This window comes from Pieris rapae, chromosome 16 (assembly GCF_905147795.1).
Source record: "Pieris rapae chromosome 16, ilPieRapa1.1, whole genome shotgun sequence".
Classification (NCBI taxonomy): Eukaryota; Metazoa; Arthropoda; class Insecta; order Lepidoptera; family Pieridae; genus Pieris; species Pieris rapae.
The window spans coordinates 9,804,892-9,829,116 of record NC_059524.1 but is presented as its reverse complement, the minus strand read 5'-3'; the positions used below and the strand labels follow the sequence as shown (position 1 = coordinate 9,829,116).

The following is a 24,225-nucleotide window of genomic DNA, read 5'->3' as shown; positions in this document are numbered from 1 at the left end:
AGCAATACAGATCATTAACAAAATTTCCATTGAGGTGGACCTATTTGTTTGTACGCTGGCTGAGTTCACAAGAGTTGCTTGCTATATTGTTAGTTATAAGATTTAGGAATTTTAGTTTAATTTTTTAATGTTTGTATGTAGGTTAGTTGGTGTGGGTAATATAATGGAATTCTATCGCATTAGTTGTAACTGGATAGGAAATAGGAAAATTTAATGGAAAATAAAAAAAAAATAAAAAATTTACTTAGGTTATTATGTTGGACACGAATCTGTTCCGACGTATCATGTGAATGCAATGAAGGCAAAGTCCTGTAAGTTCTATGGCAATATGTATAATATTAAGAGAGATGCTCTAACCAGACTTCGGGCGCAGCCGACGCGCGGCGCAAATGATTTGCGAAGTTGATATAATTTTAATTTTTAATATGATGGATATTATGTTAAACATCAGAAAGCATTCTAGTCTCCCAGCGCCCTGACACATTTGGTTGTGTATTATAAATATTATGAACACTTCATATTATATTTCTTCTGCTGTAAAACAATCAGACCTCCTGGCCCTGGATTGCTGCCCTGACTCACGCCTGATTCGGTGTAGTATGGTTCCAACTGACACATTAGCAAAAAAATTTAATAATTTTTGAGTGAATCCAATACTGGCCTACTTCAATCAATCAATCAAAATATCTTTATTCATATAGGTAAACACTTATGAACGTCAAAAAAATTAAATTATTTGTAAATTTACATTTACTACCAGTTCGCAAGTCAAGGCCGTAGAGCGGGCAAGAAGAACTGGCAAGAAACTTTCTTTCACTCTTTTCAATAGCCAAGTTTTTAATCTATAGCAGTATGCCATTATCCACGACGTCAAACGCCTTCCTGTAATCAAAGTATGCAGCATCTACCTGCAATCCGGCGTCCATTATAGGGATTACATAATTAGTTGCGTTCAGTTACTGCTTGTATTACGAAAGGGTCCAAAGCCATGCTGGCAGATTGACACGTACGATTCTACTTGTTTTGAAAAGAATTTGGTGCAGAATTGGAATATTTTAGCGAGAGTCAATAATTCAAAAAGTCACTTTTCCATCACTTTTGGCATATAGGAATCACCCTTGTTTTTTCCAGCAATCTGGAAATATCGGAAATCGGAGATTTACTACACTTATATTTCTTTTTTTTTACTTACTACACTTCTTTCTTTCTCACACGTCGTAACCGCAGTTCACGCGTGGCCACTAGAAACACAAGACCTTGTTTTCTTCCTTGACCTTGTTACAATAAAGGCGGCATATTCCTTTGCTTTTTTGAACTTAATCTTAATAACCTTAACGTACACTTCCACATGTTCATTTTATTTACGATGTAAGTTTTTCCCCAGTAGTATCTAAACTTAATCGCCAGATATGAAAGTGCTTCTTTCTATGAGTAGCCCCTATTTCTAATGACTCCACATTTCTTCCACGAAGTACGTCAGGATTTGACGTACTTCTGACTTGCTAGGTTACTAAGTATTAAATCACTAACCATTTCGCTTACCAACACCAGTTTCCTGGTCTCTTTTTTATTGAGATGTGTGTGGGAAGCGGTCTTGCTATCTATCCTTTAACTCCGATTGTGTGGACAGACATACTTCCCGCATATCTCTTTGCTTGGCTATTCAACTGTTTTACAACTTCAAATCTAAAATCCCGGAACTCCCATGATAAAAAAAAATCGTTTTCTGGTCTCTCGCCAAACGCCACATCTGCCAATATTGGTCAGGCTCCTCTTTTTCGTCTACGTTTTTGAGCCCGAAGATATTTGAATCGGAGATGTATCTTCCCATTCTTGGCTACAACCGAAGCAACTACGTCTAGATATTTTTTAATTATGAAATTTGAGCTGAGAGAACACAAAAAACGCGTGCTTAACTCTTGATTTTTGAATGTCCTTGGTCGCAAGGCGATGTTACTTTAACAAAATTATAAGCCTACTTTCGGATGATTTTATTTACAAAGAAAGCACACACTACGTTTATTCTTGATTATTTACTTCTATTGAAGGACTAGCAATGTCCAAATATTTGTTTCCTCTGTGCCACTAGTCTGCCACCAGCCACGGCCTTCTTAAAAAACTCGCTAAACTGTTAAAAATATCTGATCCTTTAATCTCCTTATTTTATATCCTCTTCGTTATAATACTACATAATGTATTAAATTAAATTATTATATAAAGCATATTTTGCTTCAGTACATTTCACCTTTTTTGATCGATTATTGTCGGATCGAATGTAGTGGAGAAGCGCAATCCGGCCTTCCGAAATTTTTCTCATGACTCATTCTGGCATTCGACGTCGGACCGGAGTAGTGGAGAAAGGGCCTAACATTAATAAGATGGCCGCGCGCGGGGTTAAATATATAAATAGATTTCCTAGCAGTAAAAAAGCTATTAGCTGTTGTTTAGTATACTTTTCAATTATCAGATAAATTACAATTGCTTATTAGGTGGAAACAATTAAAAGTATAATTAAAGTAATTTTGACGTTTTTCAGTACCTAATTAGTGGCATACCTATTTATTTATTTAATATCAAGACAAGCTACCGCCTTCGACATCTTTTCAAATCTAATAGGGAATATTGACTCCTAAACTTGTCGAAGTTCCTATTCTTAGAAGTTTCGTAAGTGCCATGCAAACAATTTATTTTCACTACATTTTTTTCAAAGTGTCTTTTGTACAATCAGGATTCAGGAATGCACAGTCCGTTCCTGAATCATTACCTCATATTGAAGCAGTTGTCGACATAATTGTTAAATGATTAAAACACACCACGACAGTATACACGAAGATTCGCAGTATGACAGTTTAAAGAAAATACGTTTTTAAAGCAAAGAGAGAAAGCCACATAAACGACATCCCCTAATATCTGATATAATTATAATAATATGCAATGAAAATGAAAATTTATGATACAATAACAATAACAATGAAAATGAATAATATGCAATGTATGAAAATTTTAAAATGCTATGTAGTCATTAAAGATTTAACTATTCGTTTAATCGATAAATTTTCAAACCATTTTATTTAAGATCGAATTCTACAAATTATGTACGTATGATAACCACTTAATAATTATCTTCACAGGAAATTATGAAACTAATGAGCAGATAATGATTTTTTTTTTTTATCCAAATATTTGTAATATATTTTGAAAAATTAAGTATTTATAGAGGAGCTGTTTTGTCATTAAATATTTTTTTTAGTGTTAAACCAATGGACTTTACCGCTGTAGATAATCAGAAAACGCCAAACAATAAGCGGTATCAAAAAATACTTGTAACACATGACCTGCTGTTTATATATCAAGATCTACAAATTGCAAGCTCACGTAAGAATTTTTATTTAATAATCTTCGCAGTATATACGTCGTGGAGGTAAACTTGATGAATTTAAAAGCCCCTGAAGTGCATTAAGTCCAAGACCATATTATATTATTAACCGAGTCTTGGATTAAAAGTGAAGAACATAACGAGTATGTTATTCTAGTATTTCAACTTAATAGTTATACACACTACCATAGAACTGATAAAACAGGTGGAGATGTTTACATTTTTATACACAATGATCTATAACTAACTAAACTAAAAAAACTAAATAACATATCCTAAGTGAATCTTCATTCATAGATGGAAATCATTACTTGTGAGTAACACTTGTGAACTATTCGTTTGAAATTGGACTTATTTATAATCCTGGTACAACTAATTATAAACATTTATTAGGTATATATGAATCTCAGATACTGAAACGGAACCGTTTTTGATGATTTTAATATAGATTTACTTACCAGAAACAGAAATACCACAATACAACAAAAATTTACTTCAGGGAGAAAGTCTAAGGTCACAAGTTATTGAATAAAATTGATCCAATCTATTGTACTAGAGAAGCCCATGCAACAAGGATGATAATTGATCATGTCAGTAAAGATTTGCTAAATGATAACTTTCACTTGTCAATACCTAGACCACAAACAGATATATTTGCAATTAAAAAAGATTAAACCAATTTCGAAGCAGCGAATTCAATATGACACTATGAATTATGAAAATTTATTCAAAAGTTTAGCAAATGTCAACATTAAGAATCCAGATTTTGAATTCATAGTTCTTGATGATTTAATACAGTAAGTAAGACAAAACTTAAATAATCCACGAAATGATTGGATTAGTAAGGAAATAATTGATTTGTAAATGAAAGGAATGTTGTAGAAACACAAAAATAACAGAGATAACTGTAGTATACAAAATGAATTTCATAAAAAAAATATTATTACAGCCAATTTCTAAAGTGCACTACAAATCCAAATAAAATGTGGAGTTTATTGAAAGAACATGCCGCAAACAAAAATAAAGATAACGTTGCTCCCCTAAAGCTGAATGTTTATTCATCCATAATAACTGATCCAATTCTGATTTGTGAAACTTTTTATCTACTATTGGGTAAATCTTACTAATCTTATACATAATAAACAAAACACTTTTAACCTCACCTTTCCAAATAACAACATACAATTTTTTTTAAATAACCTTAGGCCGTGTTCTGCCCAAGAAATTAGGAATATTATTAACAATCTTGGCTCAAACTGTAGTTCAGGAGAAGATGGCATTACAACCAAAACCGTTAAATGTATTAAAATCCAGATTATTGATAACCTAACGTGCTGTCTTAATGAATTACTCAGGGAAGGCAATTTCCCTGATAACTTAAAGATAGCCAAGGTCAGTCTAATACACAAATCTGGCCCTAGAGATGATACGGGTAATAACAGACCCATCCCGGTATTACCAGTAAAGTCCAAGATATTAGAAAGAGTTCTATACACGTGCCTATTAGACCACCTAAATAGTATAAACTTTTTATACAAACATGCATATGGATTTAGATCAAAATCTAATACATTATACATACAATTTATCTCAGTAGAAAATTGTTCTGGTAGTATTCATTGATAAAATGAAATCTTTCGACACAGTTTCCCACTCGCTTCTCGTAAAACAATAGGAATATCCGGCAGTGCCTTAAAGATATTCAAATCATATTTAAACAATAGATTTCAATTAGTTCAAATTAATAATTGTCAAAGTAAACTCTTACCTATCCCTTGTTGAGTACCCCCCCTTTTTTTTTTTATTCGAGGTGGAAATGCATTTGCGCATCCCCTGCCCTAGAAAGTTGCAGGGGTATGTGGGACTCGACCCACACCAAAATCTCTGCTATTCAGAGACTGGGTGAACAATACCCACTAAAAACACCTCGACAAATACCTACAAAGCCGCGTTACAGAGGCTCCGGGTTCGCTATCGCATTCTACCGGGACCTCAACGGCATAATACATTCAAAAAGCTTTCGTGCAATACACTACATAGGAGGTAAGAGATAGGCATATCTTCTCCTATTTCCTCCCCGTCTTCTACCCCTAGGATTCGTCCTAAAGCGCTCCCTTTCTCGTTCTGCTGACTCCTTCTGTAGCATTACATGCTCACAGAAGGATACCACTGCATTCCATACCTCGTCACTGCCGAGCATTTTATTTACAACACAAGGTAAAGCAAGATTATAACCCACCACAGAACAAAGATTATGACGCAACTGAGACCACTGTGGACAATCCTCCAACGTATGCTCTGCAGTGTCATCATTTGCGCCACAGTCCAAGCAGCTAGTTGTTGGTTCCCGCTGCACTATGTCATGCAGGTACCGCCCAAAACATCCATGTCCTGTCATTACCTGCACAAGACGAAAGGTAAGGGTACCACTTTTTCTGTTTGCCCAGTCACTAAGTACTGGACGAATAGCCTCTACCGTTCTATGCCCTGCTATTGGATCAGCTAAGTTTTGGTACCACTTCTGCATTGTAGCTGTTCGCGCCAATCGTCTCAAATCCTCGACTTCCCTAACGCCAGTGTAAACACCTTCAGCCCTCAGCTCCATCCGGTAATGGTACACAGCAGTAAGAACCTCAGCCTCTAACTCCCAAGGTGGAGTGCCAGCTAATACACAAGCAGCGGTGAAAGACACTGTTCGGTAACAACGAATAATTCTTCTTGCCATAACTCTTTGCGGTCTCCTAAGAAGGATTTTATTGTTCAAAGTAAGGGAGTCTTGCCACACTGGGGCTCCGTAAAGTGTCATGCTAGAAATGACCCCACAGTACAGCCTCCGACACCGTTTTGTTGAGTACCCCAGCGATCAATTTTGGGCCCACTATTGTTTTTAATTTATTTAAATGACATTCAACACCTTAACTTGCATGGACAGATAACCTTGTATGCAGATGATACCTCTCTTCTTTACGCGAGTTCATCTGTGCATGATATAATGTCTCAAGTGCAAAAGAGCTTGACCATCTATATATATGGTTTCAGTCGAAATTGCTAACTATTAACATTGCTCAAACTTCATACTTAATTTTTAAACCTAATTTTTTTTTAAATTCCACCATATTGGCCTATAACAGTAAATAATGTACCTGTAATTGAAAAGAAAAGCGAAAAATATATTGGATTATAGATTGACAATAACTTAACATGGAAAACGCACATTAATTGTATCTTTAGGATATAACTGTTCTCATGTAAGAGACTTATATATTGTAAGAATAAAATGCCTATAAACCTAAGCTTTAGTGCCTCTCCGAACCAAATACTTTGCGGCTAGTTGTAAGGACAGGACTAAATAAGAACGATGTTCACAGTTCGAAGATACATTTGATACTCCCAGCTCTAATACAATGCATGTGAAATTATACTAATATAATTATTAATATGGATATAAGGCATAGGTACGCCACATGCCCCACCAAAAAAAAATTTAATATATAGAAACATTTTTTTTATCACATAATATGATTAATATTAATAATATGAGTACACATACAATTTAAAATGTTAAACGAAATTAAAGAAATATAGTATTTTTTTAATTAAAGATATTCTTAAATTTAAAATACAATAATGTACAATAGCAATATCTTATCACATAAAAATATAAGTAAGTATCTAAACATAAGTGTAGTAATACAATCAAAAGTCTTATCAATATATTCATTATTTAATATAAAGTCTTGTCCGATTTTTATGAATAGTTTTTTCTTTGCCATTAACTAAAATTACTACATTCGGCGATAAATCTTTTACAACTAAATATGGACCTATATATAAAGGATCAAGTTTGTTGCTATTTTCATTTTTTACCAATACTAAGGGCCTGTTTCACAATGTATGGATAAAGTGCCAAATAGCTATGCAACACATAAATTATTCGAAAGATAAAAGTTCCAAATAAGATACTTCGAATTTCATGACGTATAGCGCTATCTGACAGTCGTGAAACGCAAAAATACTATTTATCCTACCAATAAGTAGCAAATAGCTTATTTGGAACTTATCCGGACATTGTGAAACAGGCCCTTAATCTCCATGTTTATATGTTACTGGGTTAATACTAATGTCATATTTTATTTTTCTTGCGACTTTACAATTTTCAAGGTTAGTTTTAGCTTCATTTTGTGACTTTTGTAATCGGTATTTCAGTTCTATTGCATAATTGTCAAAGTTGTAAATGGATCTATAGTTGACGTGAGAATACTTGGTAAGTTACATTGTTTACCAAATTCGTACGGTTTAAATTCTGTACTTAATGTACCGTAGTGTTATATGAAAAACACCAGTAAGGAATCCACGGGCTCCATTCCTGACTATGACTATTAACTTGCATTCTTAAATAAAATGTTAAATGTTTATTATTATTTTCTAGAGAACCTAATGTTTGATGATGAAAAGCTGTCGATTTTAGTTGACTTATGTATAAAATTTAACATATTTTTACATTGTAGAATTAACAAATTCTGTTCCTCTATCGATCACGATCTGCCGAGGGATGCCATAACTAAGTATGAAATTATTTACTAGTGTTGTTGCGACTGTACGTGCACCTGCAATCGGATATGCCTCGACATATTTGGTTAGGTCACACTGGAGCGTTAAAATGTAATTATAATTATTATCTTTTGTTAACGGACCTACTAAATCTAAATAAATTTTATCGAAAGCCGAGTTCCCACAATCCGTTATAGACATAGGTTCTTTAACACTTTTTAAATATTTGTAACATTTTTCACATTTACTGACAAAAAGCTTAACATCATGCTCAAACCCTGGCCAAAAATATTTTTTACGAATGTTATTTAACATACGTCTAATTCCTGGGTGTCCGCTCGTGGGCAGAATATGATAATCGTTTAAAATTACTTTTTTTGTATCGTCGTCTTTTATCTTTATAACACCTTTAATTACGCATAAACGGGGTCCGGACCACTTACGCATTTTATTTATAAACTGAGCTAGCTCTTTAATTATTTTTATATTTTACTCATCTTTTATTATATATAAAGTATCTATTTTTAAATCGATACAAAATGATTCCATTTCCCTCACAGAGACAGCTCATGTACGCTGCGATTGGGTAAATAGTTTCACAAAAACTGTACGATTTGACGACGAGTATGCATAATCACCACGCTCTAATGATACGCATTTTTTAAACTTTGTCCACTCTTCTTCATTCTCAAATAATAACTCCGTGTAATCTTTCGGCAGTTTTAACATTTCTACAACTCTTGGGTGATCAGACCAATCGTTGGTAGGATATTTACCTCCGAAGTAGAATTAGTAGGTTTTTCCTCAAGCTTCTTCTTTTGTGTCCTTGTAAGTACTGACGAAACATGTTCATTCATCGCCCTCAATTCTTTACTACTCATTTCAATGCGTGACAATGCATCTGCAGCTACATTATCGTGCCCTTTCACATACACAACCTTAAAATCATACTCTTCTAAAATTAACCGAAACTTTGTCAGTCTACTGGAAGGATCTGTCATATTATATAAATATACCAACGGTCTGAGATCCGTTTCTATAATAAACTTTCTTCCGTAGAGGTATGGTCTAAAATATTTAACAGACCAAACCTGACAAAATATGTCAAATTCAGTCATGATGCTAAAATTTTGTCCACTTTCTAAACAAAATATTTGGATTTTTTGATAAAACGTTTTAATTTCCTCAAATACAGGAAATACGCTATTTATATGGTCCGGTTTTACATATCCTTTCGAAACATTAAACTTTAAATAGTCACGGTATGTAATATATTCATTATATAAACATTTTGCCTCTAAGTATTTCTGCTGAAACAACTTTTTAGTTCTTTTACTTTTACTCGTTTAATTAATTTTTATACTCTCAATTTGCTTTTTTTATTCTAATATATAATCATCCATTTAAGTTCTTACATAAAATGTACATATTAAGTACAAAGAAAAAAAAATATTATAAAGTACAAAAAAAGCAATGTATATAATGTATAAAGATATAAAATATGTATATGTCTATAATAACTACACCTTGCTTACGACACAATTTCACTTTCACTTATAACGCACTTGCACACACATTTTTTTTTTCTCCGTCACTAAACTCAAGGCTAAACGATAGATTCCGGAATTTTCTCCTCTCGCTTTGGTTTACGCCTGGTACTCGAACGTCTGAAGGTGCTCCTGGCCATCTCCTGTCGCATCCAATTTATGTGACAGCGTTTTATATAATTTATAAAGCACCGCGGCACAAATGAATGTTCCAATTTGTACCCCTGGTAGGAGAAGTAGGAAGTACCAGCCGGGGAGGTTATCTGAGTCGTTCTGAATGTTCATTGAAGTGGTTTTTACGGCGGGAAAAATTCAAATATTTTCCATGACAAACACTAAAAAAGTCCTTTTATTTTTTCAATACAAACCTTTTATAACTAAAACTTAAAGTCAATTTGAACTTTATTGCTAGTTAATATTTAATTAATAGTTATAGATAAGTAGAAAATAAATAAAAATAAGATGGTATTAATTTTAATTAGATAAGTAAGCGTTTGGAGATGGGCCAATGTAAAAAGTTATATTTGTAGGAAATAAAAAGGCTTTTTATTTATTTTTTATTTTATTTTATTTATTTATTAAATTACAAGCACTCACAGTTGTCTAAGCAAAGTAGGTGTATTACTTCAAAGTTGAAATTCAAACTTATCTATCGAAACAGTCTATGTGTTCGCGGTGGAGGATCTAATGTTGCGTTAACTCAACAAAAGTGAAACGAACTCGCGAACTCAACCAAATTAAATAGTCAAAAAATGTATTGGGCATTACTACTGATTTTAATTTTGGTTGGTTTCGCGGAACTATTTATTTTGTTTTAGTTTCGGCACGTGTCATAAAATGAAACAGATTTCACGTCATTACATCTGCAAAAAAGGGTATTATTTTTTAATTATAAATTTAATATCCCCATCTGTGCAAAATTATTTAAATACATACTAATAGGAAAAAAACTCTACACACATATAACAATGGTATGGCTTGAAGGACTTTAACAATTTGCCGGTGCACACGTGTTGTTTTTTATGGATTTTCGAATTCAAAAATTGTTTTTTTTTTGAATTGGAAAATCCATAAAGAATAAACCTTTTTTCGATTTATTTTTGATTAATTTTTTTATATTAGTTTTGTAAGAAGTGTTACCTATAATCATTTACTATAGCGTGTGACACAGTTGATATTCGATATGCCTCATATAAGACGAATAAAAATAAATAAATAGCAATTTAGGTAGAAGAACCCTACATGCTACAAATCATGCTAATTACCGATCTAATCATACTACAGAAAAATCTGACCTGATTTACGTGCCAAAAAAACAATCAAAAATTATTGTATATTATAAACACATACAACGATACAAAATCAACAATAATAGTTAAGACAGGACAACTTCTGTCGGGTCCGTTAGTAGCGGTCGACCGACGCACTCAGCTGCACCATATCGTCTGCGTAGCTGATCCGAACCACACTGATGAACCGCACCATCAGTTCAGCTTGGGTCGAAACCCAAATTAATTATCGTGCAAATGTAGATATTTATTTAGCTGAGTACTAAGCAAACCGTCCAAAACCGTCCACACCATGGCTAGCCATAATAGTCGCCAGCGATATAGGCCTGTAGTTTGAACCATCCGCCAAATCTCCTCTCTTGCTTTTTACAACCGGTATAACTAATGTTCGCATAAGATCATAGGGTAGATATGAATGACCTATAGTATAAGTCTTATACACAAAGAGTATAGCCTGGCTAGTAAACCTATATATATGAGAACCAGCGTACTGTATATGCTCAATGCTTAACCCACCAGGGGACTTTCCTCTTGACATAGAACATATAACGCTTCTTACATCTTTGGCGCTAAATTGAGTATTAACCCTATCACCAATGGGTACAGCTCTGACTGATTCATTTCGCAACGGTCTCAGCGAGGATGATATCTTAATATATTATATAAATCTCGTGTCACAATGTTTGTCCTCAATGGACTCCTAAACCACTTAACCGATTATAATAAAATTCGCACACCATGTGCAGTTCGATCCAACTTGAGAGATAGGATAGTTTAAATCTCAAATTATAGTCGCAATTTTATTTTATTGTAAATTATTTGTTTATTATATTATGATACAATTCTAACAAATGGCGCTGTGTTAAACGTACCAATGTTTGACATAAGTTCTCCTACCGTTTCCCTTGAATAGTTTACTTCTATGTAATATAACAAAAACCTTAGCCACAGCAACGCTTGGCCGAGTCTGCTAGTAATATAATATAGAAGTTGTCTCGGAAAAGATCAGCAATTTCTTTCGAGTCGCTTAACCCTCCGACGCTGACTGGGAGTCCCGGCCTCGGCATCAGCCTCTCTGTTTCATTTTTTGATTTTTTTTTATTATAACAAGTGGCTAGTTTTTCCATTTTTATTAAATCTTTATGGTTTTGACACCATTGTCGTGATTTAAATATTTTTATGCTTTCACATATGTCAGTATAAATTTTTCCTGATTCTGGTTTCCCGTGAAGTAACCAAATCCTAAAACCTCAGCCTCGCTTCTGAGTGTGCCGGCTTCACATGTTTGTTCCAACCGATAATATTTTGATTCCTATTGTTACGAAGGCGGGTCAACTGCAATGTTTTTAGATTTTTCCACTACTTAGAGAACTTTTCAGCAGGCTGAAATATGATTTATGACCGTTTCGGGAGAGGGTCAATCACATATTATAAAATCGAAATTTACGTAATGTTGCCGTAGTTTTCAGGAGGCTGAAAAATTTTTTCAGTCGGTTTCAGAACACGTATAGACGAATGGTACACTTTTCAGCAGACCCGTTTTCAGGCGTTTTCAGGCCTGGTTATAGCCCTTCGAAGAAGGAATATTCTAGAACGAATTTTCTAGGTGTGGGACAAGCACTGTTTGATACGCGAAAGAGAGAAAAGATAAGAACCTTCTCGAATCTAGACCGAGAACTCTAGAACGTCGTACGACAAGCACGTAGCAGTGTGCGAAAGAGATAGCAAGTACGCGCGTTCTAGAATTAGGCGATCGCTACTCAGTAGCGCTCCCGCCTAGAAAGTTCTCGTAAACATCGGAAACATCGTTCGAGATTCTTCCCAGGGATATATAAGCGAGCCAAAACGCGACCACTCAGTTCAGTTTTGAATGCGATTCCAAGCGATAAACACCGAAGAGAATAAGTGCGAATAAGTGATACTAGTGATACAGTACTGAGTGTTTTAAGTGATTAGTGACAGTGTTTCATTGTGTGTGTGTTATCAGTGCTTTTCTGTGCGTAATTTCCAGATATTAGTGTAAACGAATTCCTCGAAGATTTTATTGAAATAAACCCTTGAATAAATCGACGGCAGTTTCTATCCGATCCCCTAGCTCGTAACACTATTATTACTTTTATTTTTTTAGGGTATTTCCGACTAGTCACGTCTGCCTCACTAAGAGAAATAACAATATTGTTATATAATATTAAAGTCTCTGTGTGGGGTAGTAGCAATCTTGTCGAGTTTAATCCTGCAAAGACTCAGGTTTGTTCGTTTTCTACAAAGAAAGATCCTTTTATCGTGTCTTCTTAATTTGAAGGCGCTGTCCTTCGTACGTCACACAGCCTCAGTATGCTTGTGGTTGGCATTCCGATGGATGTCCAATTCCGCAGTCACCTGGAAGAAAAAGCCAAACTGGCTTCCAAAAAGCTGGGTGTTTTGGGTTGCGCTAAGCAGTATTTCACTGAAGCGCATCGTATGCAGCTCTACAAGGCTCAAATACGGCCTCATATGGAATATTGCTCACATCTCTGGGCTGGTGCTCCCAAATACCAGCTTCTTTTGGCCAAATTCAGCGAAGGGCATGTCGAATTGTCAATGACCCAAGTCTTACTGATCAGCTTGATTCTCTGTCTCTACGCAGAGACGTGGCATCTCTTTGCCTCCTCTATAAAGTGTACCACGGTGAGTGTTCTGAGGAATTGTTTAGGTTTTTTATTATTTTAACAAGGTGATCTACCAAGATATCGTAAATTTTAACAAAAAAAATATTATATTAGGATTTTTAATGCTTTTAGTGTTTGAAAATATGCAATTAAGGGATTATAGCTAAATAAAAAACGTAAAATTAAACTACGAAATTTATAACAATTTATAATTGACAATGCTTAAGGTGATTTAGTATTTTCGTCAATCCAAGAATTATACATGTACGTGTTCGCGTACACGTCAGGGATATTATTAGCGCAGGGCCAGTTGAAGGACACGATACCGGCTGAGGTGCCGTTGCACACCAAGCTGCCGCCTGAGTCACCCTGAAAATTTTAAATTACAAACATTATACGCTGCACGTAGATAGCTAAAAAGGTGATACGTTCTTTATTCTTTAAAGATACACTTACTTGGCATGTTCCTTGTCCAAGTTGTTTAATGGTACACATCTGGCTCGAACGTATAATGACTGAGCGTCCTTTCAACTTCTCACTGCATTGGTCACTCGTTAAAGTTTTTACATACAGATACTGCAATTTGTCTGGCGAAGACCAACCAGCGCCCTAAAAGTATAGAAACTATTAATTTAATTTTGATTTATAAACATAAGTTCGCAAGTCACTATAATTTCTGTAATATTAAAATTTTCCAAATTTTGAGAGATTGAGAGTGAATCTACACCAGTGTCAATATTCAGTAAGGTTAATGCATTTGAAAAAATGAGAATAGATGCCACAGAGAAACAGAGAACGGTGGCAGCTAGCAACCAAACATCGATAATAAGGAAAATACAAACTAAAATAAATAAAACCGATAAATAAATAGAACCGATAAACAAAATCAAACAAATATAAGTTATGTGCCAGCCCTGCACCTAACGATATAGGATTTCTGCTGATGTAGGACGCCACCGGCGACGCTAGATATAAGACTTAGTTTTAAGAATTCATTCTTGTAAGCATCGCGCTACAGATCACTCTATTAATTTGTAATTATAATAAATTAGTTTGATATTAAATTGTTTTTTTTTGGAGTGCACCGGCGGGTGAAATATAATTGGCGCAGTCGGTAGGATACTCGGGTCGCGCCTCGCGGGCAAGATTTTCCGGAAAATTAAGAAAATATAACGGTTTCGAGGCCCCGCCTGGCCGACCGGTTTTTCTAAAAACCGCAAGCGAGTATCGAGTTAAGAAGAAAGCCCCTGGAATCTAGAAATCGATGCAGCAGTCCAGAAAACCAATGTGAGTTGCACAAATTACTTATTGTGTTGTTATATATCCTAGTTTCCTAGTTGTTCCATCATTTTCCATCCGAGGGAATTAAGTAATAAGGAGGCTGTTACTTACCAACAGTCTTCCAGAAGTAATTTTATTGATAGAATTAGAAATATAGAAGAAATGTCTTTCGACCCTGATATTATTTTTAAAGCTTTACGGGTGGTGCCCGAATTTGACGGGAACCCACATGTATTAACTAGATTTATAAGAATTTGTGATGAACTGGTGAAAAGATATTTAAAAAATGACGCCGAATCAACTCTATCGAATTTATCTTTGATTAACGGCATTTTAAATAAGATAACGGGACCGGCCGCTTGCCTCATAAATAGTAATGGCATCCCTGAGAGCTGGGGTGGCATTAGGGAAGCGTTAATTAACAACTTCTCAGATCAGAGGGATGAGACGGCGCTGTACAATGACATTTCTTTGCAAACTCAGGGTAATAGTACCCCTCAGGAATTTTATGATAAGTTACAATCCTTATTTAGTACAATGATGACTTATGTCACGTTACACGAGACCCTTTCTACAACAATAGAGGCCAAACGGCACTTATACAAAAAATTAACGAAACAGGCGTTTATTCGTGGCCTTAAGGAGCCACTTGGGTCTCGTATAAGGTGCATGAGGCCCGAATCTATTGAAAAGGCTCTCGAATACGTTCAAGAGGAATTAAATACTATATATTTACAGCAACGTAACGATGCTTCATCTAAGCCAAATCAGTCATCTAACTATAACAGTAATGTACCTAAGCCTACATATAACACTAACAATTCGTTAAACAGATTTACTTTACCACAAGTACCATACACTTTCCCGCCACAATTTAAACCTAACCCACCTTACCAATTTAGAATGCCTATTCTAAACCAACAATACCCACCTAGAATGCCCACACGTACCCAACAAATGTTCCGTGCCCTTCCACCTAATTATAATCCTCAAAGTAATGTATTCCGTGCACCCCCACGTCCTCAACCGAAACCCCAAACTGGCCCAACTCCAATGAGTGGCGTCAGTCATTATGTGACAAAGGAATCCGTACCTAGACACGATTGGCGTATACACGGAAATCCACCACCTACAAATTATTTTAAAACTCGTGACGTAAATTTAAATGAATGTGCAACCAATAACTTTTACCCAAATTATGACTATTATGAACCTGAGTATAACTATTACTATGATCGATATTCTGACGATTACAACTACTATTACGAAGACAGGAATCAAGAGTACTATAACGAACCTTGTGACTATAACGAAGATAACGAATCAAATCCACAAACTGACATGACTGACACTGGAAATTTTACCAAGGTCAAGAGTTCAAAAGAACCAAAATAGAAATTAATCTTCAAACTCAAAGACAGTTGCCCTATATACAAATTGAGAATCCCCCACTTAAACTTTTAATAGACACTGGGGCAAACCAATCCTTTATTAGCCCCGACGCAGTTAATACTTACTTTTACCATATCCCATTGACTTACGATCCGTTTGAAGTCACTAACGTTCATGCAACATCTCGAAATAAATATTCGATTACGATACCTTGTTTCCAGGAATTTAATAGTGATAAAGAAATTAAATTATTTATGTATAAATTTCATGACTACTTTGACGGTTTAATTGGACTTGACTTGTTGACAGAATGGGAGTCTAAAATAGACCTTAAACATAAAACATTAGTGACTAAATTTGCAACTAACCCGATTCGAATGTACGATTCTAAAAATTGTAATTTATACGAAGACATAGTGCCTGCAAACAGTTCAAAATTAATTAGAGTTCCTATTAATACATTAGACGGTGAAGTCTTAGTGCATGAGCAATTAATATGTAACTGTATTATACATGAGTGTTTAACCACAGTTAAAAATAATCGCGGATTTTTAGAAATTGACAATCCCACAGATAATGACGTAATTATTTCATTCGATCGCCCTGCAACCGCGGAATTATTTAATATTGAAAGTTTTGACAGTCGTTCACCAAATAAAGTCGAACAGGTTATTTCAAAATTACGTACCGACCATTTAAACCCGGAGGAAAAAGCGAATTTAATTTCAGTTTGCTCTAAATATGCAGATGTTTTTTATATTGAAGGGGAATCGCTTACTTTTACCAACAAAATTAAACACCGAATTAGAACAACCGATGAAATCCCCATATATACTAAAAGTTATCGCTATCCGCAAATACACAGGCAGGAAGTTAGGGAACAAATTGAAAAAATGCTAAATCAAGGGATAATTAAACCTTCTGATTCAGCTTGGAGCTCACCAATTTGGATAGTACCAAAAAAGGCAGATGCTTCTGGAAAACAGAAATGGAGATTAGTCGTCGATTTTCGTAAATTAAATGAGAAAACTATTGATGACAAATATCCTATACCAAATATAACCGATGTCCTTGATAAATTAGGGAATTGCCAGTACTTCACTACTCTCGATTTAGCTAGTGGTTTTTACCAAGTGGAAATGGACCCAATCGACATTTCAAAGACCGCATTTAATGTAGAACACGGGCATTTTGAATTTTTGAGAATGCCCATGGGACTTAAGAACTCACCATCAACCTTTCAAAGAGTTATGGACAATGTTTTACGTGGCTTACAAAACGTTATTTGCCTAGTATACTTGGATGATATAATCGTATTTAGCACTAGTTTACAAGAGCACATAATTAACCTTGAAAAAGTATTTCAACGTCTCCGCGAATCTAACTTTAAAATACAAATGGACAAATCAGAATTCCTTAAATTAGAAACAGCATACCTAGGACATATAATAAGTAAAGAAGGAATTAAACCAAATCCGGACAAAATTAAAGCTATAACAAAATACCCAGTCCCGAAAACTACAAAAGAAATAAAACAATTTTTAGGTTTATTAGGCTATTACAGAAAATTTATTCCAGATTTCGCACGTGTTACCAAACCATTAACTAAATGTTTAAAAAAAGGTAGTAAGATTATTTTAAATTCAGAATATATGGATTGTTTTGAAAAATGTAAAGCTCTTTTAACTAATGACCCGATTTTGCAATACCCCGATTTTACAAAGGATTTTATACTGACCACAGATGCATCTAATTTAGCTATTGGCGCCGTTCTTTCTCAAGGCACAATAGGCTCAGATAAACCTGTCTCATTTGCCTCGCGTACTTTAAATGAAAGCGAAATTAATTATAGTACGATAGAGAAGGAATTGTTGGCTATAGTTTGGGCTACAAAATACTTTAGACCCTATTTATTTGGCCGTAAGTTTAAAATCGTTACAGACCATAAGCCTTTACAATGGATAATGAATTTGAAAGAGCCTAACTCACGTTTAACCCGTTGGCGATTAAAACTTAGTGAATATGACTATACGGTTGTGTATAAAAAAGGTAAGTCGAACACGAATGCCGACGCTTTGTCACGTGTAGAATTAAATAACGAGACAGTAGAATCATTAGTAGTTAATATATCTGACTCCGAATCGACTGTGACATGTCCTGACGATAGACCTCTTATTAGCCTTTCATCGACTGATACTGCACCAACTTTAAGAGCATACAGCACTGACGGAAGCGACGACGGAGCTGATATAAATCAGGTAGGTACAAAACATACTAGTCGCGAAAGTCCAATACTTGACATCCCCATAAGTGAAGACCCTCTTAACTTGTTTCGAAAGCAAATTCTAATAAAAATCACAAATAACTCACCCTCAACTAAACCCGTTCTTAATAGACCTTTTGAGAATTTTTCGCGCGTCTCTGTACAAATTAATGAGAACAGCCTTCAACAAGAAATTATCGCCATAATTAAAAAATATGTAGATCCGAAAATACGTACTGCTATACTCGTCGAACCCTTAGGAAAAATGTTGAGTATAGTACCTATTATTCAAAACACTTTTCGAAGCTCATCTATGAAATTATTACTTGTTAAACGGCAAGTTGAAAATATTAGAGATTATTTAACCCAACAGGACACGATTAGAAAATATCATGAAGGTAAAACCAACCACCGCGGAATAAATGAAACATATATGTCCTTATCCCAAAGGTATTTCTGGCCTAGAATGAAACAAGATATAGTTAATTACATAAGCATATGCCCAATTTGTAACTCCGCAAAATACGACCGTAATCCCGTACGCCCAGAGTTTAAAATTGTACCGCCACCTTCTCGACCATTTGAAACAGTTCACATAGACGTCTTGACCTTAGAACAAGATAAATTTTTGACTTTCATTGACGCATTTTCTAAGTATGCTCAAGCATACCGACTTAATGACTGTACAGCTCCAAACATAATTGATAAACTATTAACTTTCATGACACATCATGGATCACCTATGACTTTAATTTCCGATAGAGGAACAGAGTTCACAAATCAAGTATTTGCTGAATTCCTACGCCTACATAAAATAAATCACCATATGATAGCACCTCACAGTCCTAATGAAAACGGAATGATAGAGCGTTTACATAGCACCCTTATAGAACATATTAGAATATTAAGATTAAAACACAAAAACGAATCGGCAGCCAATTTAATTTTATACGCTATTTTAGCATATAATAATTCTATACATAGCTTGACTAAATGTAGACCATATGACATTGTTACTGAACATTATGACCCTAGAGACCCTACAGATTTAAACTTAACAGAAAGACTTTTGCAACAATACATACAAAGTCACCGTAACAATATGCTAACAGTGTATAGTATGATACATGACTCATCGTTCGCAGAACGCCAAGCGATAATGCAGAGACACAATTCCCATAGGGAACCCGAGACTGATTACACACCTGGACAGGATGTTTATATAAGTAATCCGATAGCTGCGAGACAAAAGTTAGCTCAACGTTATATACAAGACAAAGTTGTTACAAATTTACCCATACATATATATACCTCCAAAAAACGATTACCTGTATCGAAGTCCCGACTAAAACGTGTTCCAAAAAGTAGTAAATTGTTACAGGATGCTGCTGACAACCCTGATGTTGTCCCTGGACATAGCAATGACCCAGGAGATAAGACTTGAGAATATGGACAACGGACCTGGACTATTACCGTTTAATATCGGACTTACTGACATAATTACCCATTATCATACCTTTTTGCATTTCATTGAATTGGATGAAATTGGCCTGAAGATTGAAACATTAAAGACTCAAATTCATGACATTGAGGGTTACTTTGACAACCACAGTTTACCTATTTCTAAAGCTCGTCTTCAACATTTAACGGAAAAATTAGATAAAGCATCGTTGTTATTAAATACATTAAAACCTGGTCGCGTTAAAAGAGGTTTAATTAATGGTTTAGGCTCTATTATTAAAAGTGTAACCGGTAACTTAGACTACAGCGATGCCATTAAATATGACGAGGCCATTAAAATTCTTCAAAATAATCAAGATAATATAATTTCCGAATTTAATAATCATATAAGTCTTAGTAAGGCGTGGATGTCCGAGCACGCAAAAACTATTGATAAATTAGTGGAAAATCAAATTGATTTAAATAAAACAATGTATTTTATGATTTCGAAATTTAATACTGAACATGTAGATACAGTAATCTTCGCAGAAATTTCCCAATTATTAAATTCATTTGATGATAATATTAATGAGCTACTATTAGTTATAAGAAATATCGAAGATAGTTTAGCTTTTACGCGCACTTATACAGCGCACCATATTATGTTAGATATAAGTATGTTACGTAGTATGTTAGGTACTTTAAGTTCTGTTTATAAACCGGAACAGTTATTAGATTTAGAACTCCGCGAATACTATAGCGTAATTCGCACTGGGTCATATTTTAGTAATAATAGAATAGTTATAGTGTTACGGTTTCCCATAATATCCCCTAATACTTTTACCCTTTTTAAATTATCCATCTTACCAAATCATTACCAACACATTATTGGTATACACATATTATTTATTACCTCCCTTTCCTTATATAGCAACCAATAACGATAATTATGTGTACATAGAGGCTGAATGCCCGAAGTCAAGAAATCGGTTTCTGTGTGAAGAGACACTTAATCATCATATAAAACGCTCACCTGATTGCATAGCAGACCTTGTCATCAGCCAGCAAGTGTCAAATTCATGCATACCTACAACGTTGACACTCGCTAAGCCTGCCATGGAAAAATTAGACGACCAACATTACTGCGTTACGTTTCCGAGTTTAACTAAAATATCCCTGACATGTAAACGAAGAGAATATCTGAATCTGCAGGGCAGTTACCTTGTAACAATACCGCCGAACTGTTCTCTGCATACTAAGGACCTCACCATTGTTAACATAAATAACCAATTAAAAGGGGAGCCTTTGAAGATTTTGCTACCAATGAACTCTACCCCTACGACACCACAGCGATCCTTAAAGATACATACGATTGATTTGAATGGATTACATAATTTAGAGAAGCAAATCGAAGTACAAATGCCTATTATTCCGGAAAATCCAACCATCATTTACCACACCACTTTACCCTTCTACGTAATGCTCCTGTGTTCAGCTATTTTTGTAATATACATCGGATATCGTCGACTCCATAAAAGTACCCAGAATGCTGGAATTCAAGAGCAACAGGGACACCCAGAAGGTGATCCAGCCGCAACATTTTCCCTCAACGTCCTCAAATAGTTGCGGATCTGCGGGGGGAGGAGTTATGTGCCAGCCCTGCACCTAACGATATAGGATTTCTGCTGATGTAGGACGCCACCGGCGACGCTAGATATAAGACTTAGTTTTAAGAATTCATTCTTGTAAGCATCGCGCTACAGATCACTCTATTAATTTGTAATTATAATAAATTAGTTTGATATTAAATTGGTTTTTTTTGGAGTGCACCGGCGGGTGAAATATAATTTATATAATAATAATAATTGTTATTATTATTTATTTATTTATTTTTCACCCTTAAACATTAACAATAATAATTCATAATATAGTGACAGTATTGGGAGACTGGTTTCCAAACTAGGTAAGAACCTGTAATATGGATAACCAGGCTTCCATTCCATAGCAAGTCATATACATAACAAAAAGGAAGTTTGTAAGGGATTGTGTATGTGAGTGTGTGTGTATTTGTGTGTGATAGTGGGGAAGGGTACGCATGCGTGTGTTAGTGAGTGTTAAAGGGTGTTTGACATGACAAGTACATATTATGTGAAAATTATTATTTTATTACTTCTAGTAGAATTTCAGTTTCATCATAGCTCAAAGTACTTAAAAATTTATGAATTGTTTGCTTTACACATTTTTTTGTTTTAGCATATATATTCAGAGTTTTGTTGAGTTTGTTATACAAGTAACAGCCAAGAAAAGAGAACGATCGTTGAGAAAAATTAGAAAAAGATGGGGTTGTACAAACGTTATATTTGCGACGTTTGTCCAATATAACGGTATCAAAAAATAACAGCGAATGTTGTTTAAGAATAGCGTATAAGATAAATAGTTGACGAACTGTAAGTACAGCACAGGTTTTATAAAGTTCATCAGTAGGGAATCGGAAGGGGAGAGACAATGAGGTTTTAAGAATTGCTCGTTGGGCTCGCTCAAGTTTCAGGAGAGAGATTTTATAGGTGCCTCCCCAGACCCAGACACAGTAAATTAGCAGGGATTGGCAAAGCGACTCGTACACCATTCTAATTGTAGTAGAGTCAGCAACCCCACGCAGGCTCCTGAATACATACATTAGCTTACGCAAGTGTCCCGAAAGCAATTCAATTCATTAAATGTGACCATTATAGCTAAGATTATGGTCTATAAGTACGCCGAGGTACATTATTGTACTAACGTTTTGCAGCCGTGGGCAGTCGCACGAACCATTCGAGCGTTGCAGACGGGGGCAGCAATGAGTCACGATTTTCCACTGATGTTGTGGATGGCACCCTCGTTTTGTAAATGCCATGTATTTTGTTTTGTCTGCATTGAGCGTTAAGACATTGTCGCTAAGCCAATCCGTCACCCTATCCAGGCCAGATTGGGCGTGAGCGTAAACCTCCCCCCAAGTCGGTGCAATAAATAATAAAGCCGTGTCATCCGCAAAGGTTACAATGGTTCCATTGGTTAACTGTAGGTTGCATAGCTGATTAATATAGACTAAAAACAGGGTAGGGCCCAATACGCTACCCTGCGGGACACCGTATCGAACAGGAAGGTCCTCGCTCACACTATCACCAATCTTTGTGGCCTGGGTCCTATTGCTCAAATAGTCACTGAATAGTCCCAATTGGGCCCAAATAAACAAAATCAAACAATTAAACATAATCAAACAAAAGAAAACCGGTTGGTCCCCGTGGGGAATTAGACCACAACCCCCCAAATGTACAACCTTAAATGTAAAAATGTGGGAGGCCTTTGCCAGTGGGCAAACAGAATCATAGACAACAAAAACATAATGAAAAAAATAATGTATATATTGATGATTCTGATATAAGGCTATAAATAATAATAATGAAAAATTTCCAAATATCTCCACAAAAATGTTTACTCACAAGTTTACCCCAGCCGCTCAGTATACACCACAATCCAGCCTTGATATCTTTTTTGGGTAACGGCAGGGGCTGAACGTTTTTATTGAACTCGATGGCCTTTTTCGTACTTATAACAGCAATATCGTTGTTAAATTTATTTGGCTTATTATGTTCTTTGTGAGGAATGACTTTGCTTATTTTATATGTTGTACCACCTTTTGTTTTCGATAACGTACCAACTACAGCGGTAAAATCGGATGGTTTGAGACTGGAAAAAGGTAATAGTTATTACATATAATTTTAAGAGCTCAGACAAAAAACTGCAACCTAATATAACCTAATGCCTCTTAAATGGGCGCAGTTAACACAATATGTATTATATACCTTTCGACACAATGGGCAGCTGTCAGTATCCATCTATCCGAGATGACGGCAGCACCGCAGAAAGTCCAGCCGTCTTTATTATATTTTAGAGCGACTTGGTGTGGCACCAGGCCTTCGGGTGCGTCGCTGCCACCCACCACTCGGGTGTCAGGCTCATCCTCTGCAGACTTAGCATCGCCTACAATAAACGGTTCTATACTTAATTTGAAAATTATATTTATGAAAGGTTGATTAATAAGAATGTAAAGAAAACTTACCCTGTGCGCTCCATGCGGCTAACATTAATATAAAGGATATCTTTGAGACGCCCATCATCATTGACAGTTCTGTAGTAGCATACACATGTTCATATAAAGCGCCGTCCTTTTATATATTATGCCATGTAATCTTTTTTGTAATAGTACAGTAATTTATACATTTTTTAATTAATTTTTGATATAGAAAACGGAAGTCTTGTCAAAATTAATGATTAATAACCAATTATCATAAGCACTTTATTGTTATATATGACATTGAAACTATAACTTTAGCGTTCGATAATTAAGAATTTGCATATTTCATAACACGTGCTATAATATGCCTCGCATTTTTAAGGA

General features: G+C 35.2%; 2 protein-coding genes across 2 annotated transcripts; one reads left to right on the top strand and one right to left on the bottom strand.

Moving 5' to 3' along the window:
• Nucleotides 1–13,606: 13,606 nt before the first annotated feature.
• LOC123689890 (chymotrypsin-2-like) lies at nucleotides 13,607–24,002 on the bottom strand. The gene is made up of 5 exons (XM_045631804.1): nucleotides 23,887–24,002; nucleotides 23,630–23,807; nucleotides 23,267–23,513; nucleotides 13,868–14,020; nucleotides 13,607–13,780 (listed from the first exon to the last, which is right to left on the bottom strand). Exons 1-5 carry the CDS (start codon nucleotides 23,945–23,947, stop codon nucleotides 13,634–13,636), a joined length of 786 nt encoding a protein of 261 aa, XP_045487760.1. The 5' UTR covers nucleotides 23,948–24,002; the 3' UTR covers nucleotides 13,607–13,633.
• LOC123689889 lies at nucleotides 14,318–20,750 on the top strand. The gene is made up of 2 exons (XM_045631799.1): nucleotides 14,318–14,698; nucleotides 19,729–20,750. The coding sequence occupies exons 1-2, from the start codon at nucleotides 14,676–14,678 to the stop codon at nucleotides 20,726–20,728; spliced, it is 1,023 nt and encodes a 340-aa protein (XP_045487755.1). The 5' UTR covers nucleotides 14,318–14,675; the 3' UTR covers nucleotides 20,729–20,750.
• Nucleotides 24,003–24,225: the final 223 nt, after the last annotated feature.

What these genes read in the sequence shown, in the direction of transcription:
- LOC123689889 (XM_045631799.1), top strand. Translation starts at nt 14,676, where the DNA reads ATGCAGCAGTCCAGAAAACCAAT. An exon ending in CAGCAGTCCAGAAAACCAAT is followed by an intron (nt 14,699 to 19,728) that starts GTGAGTTGCACA and finishes AAATTGTTACAG; the next exon opens with GATGCTGCTGACAACCCTGA.
- LOC123689890 (XM_045631804.1), bottom strand. Translation starts at nt 23,947, where the DNA reads ATGATGATGGGCGTCTCAAAGATATCCTTTATATTAATGTTAGCCGCA. An exon ending in GCTGCCCATTGTGTCGAAAG is followed by an intron (nt 23,514 to 23,629) that starts GTATATAATACA and finishes ACCTTTTTCCAG; the next exon opens with TCTCAAACCATCCGATTTTA. An exon ending in TTGGACAAGGAACATGCCAA is followed by an intron (nt 13,781 to 13,867) that starts GTAAGTGTATCT and finishes TAAAATTTTCAG; the next exon opens with GGTGACTCAGGCGGCAGCTT.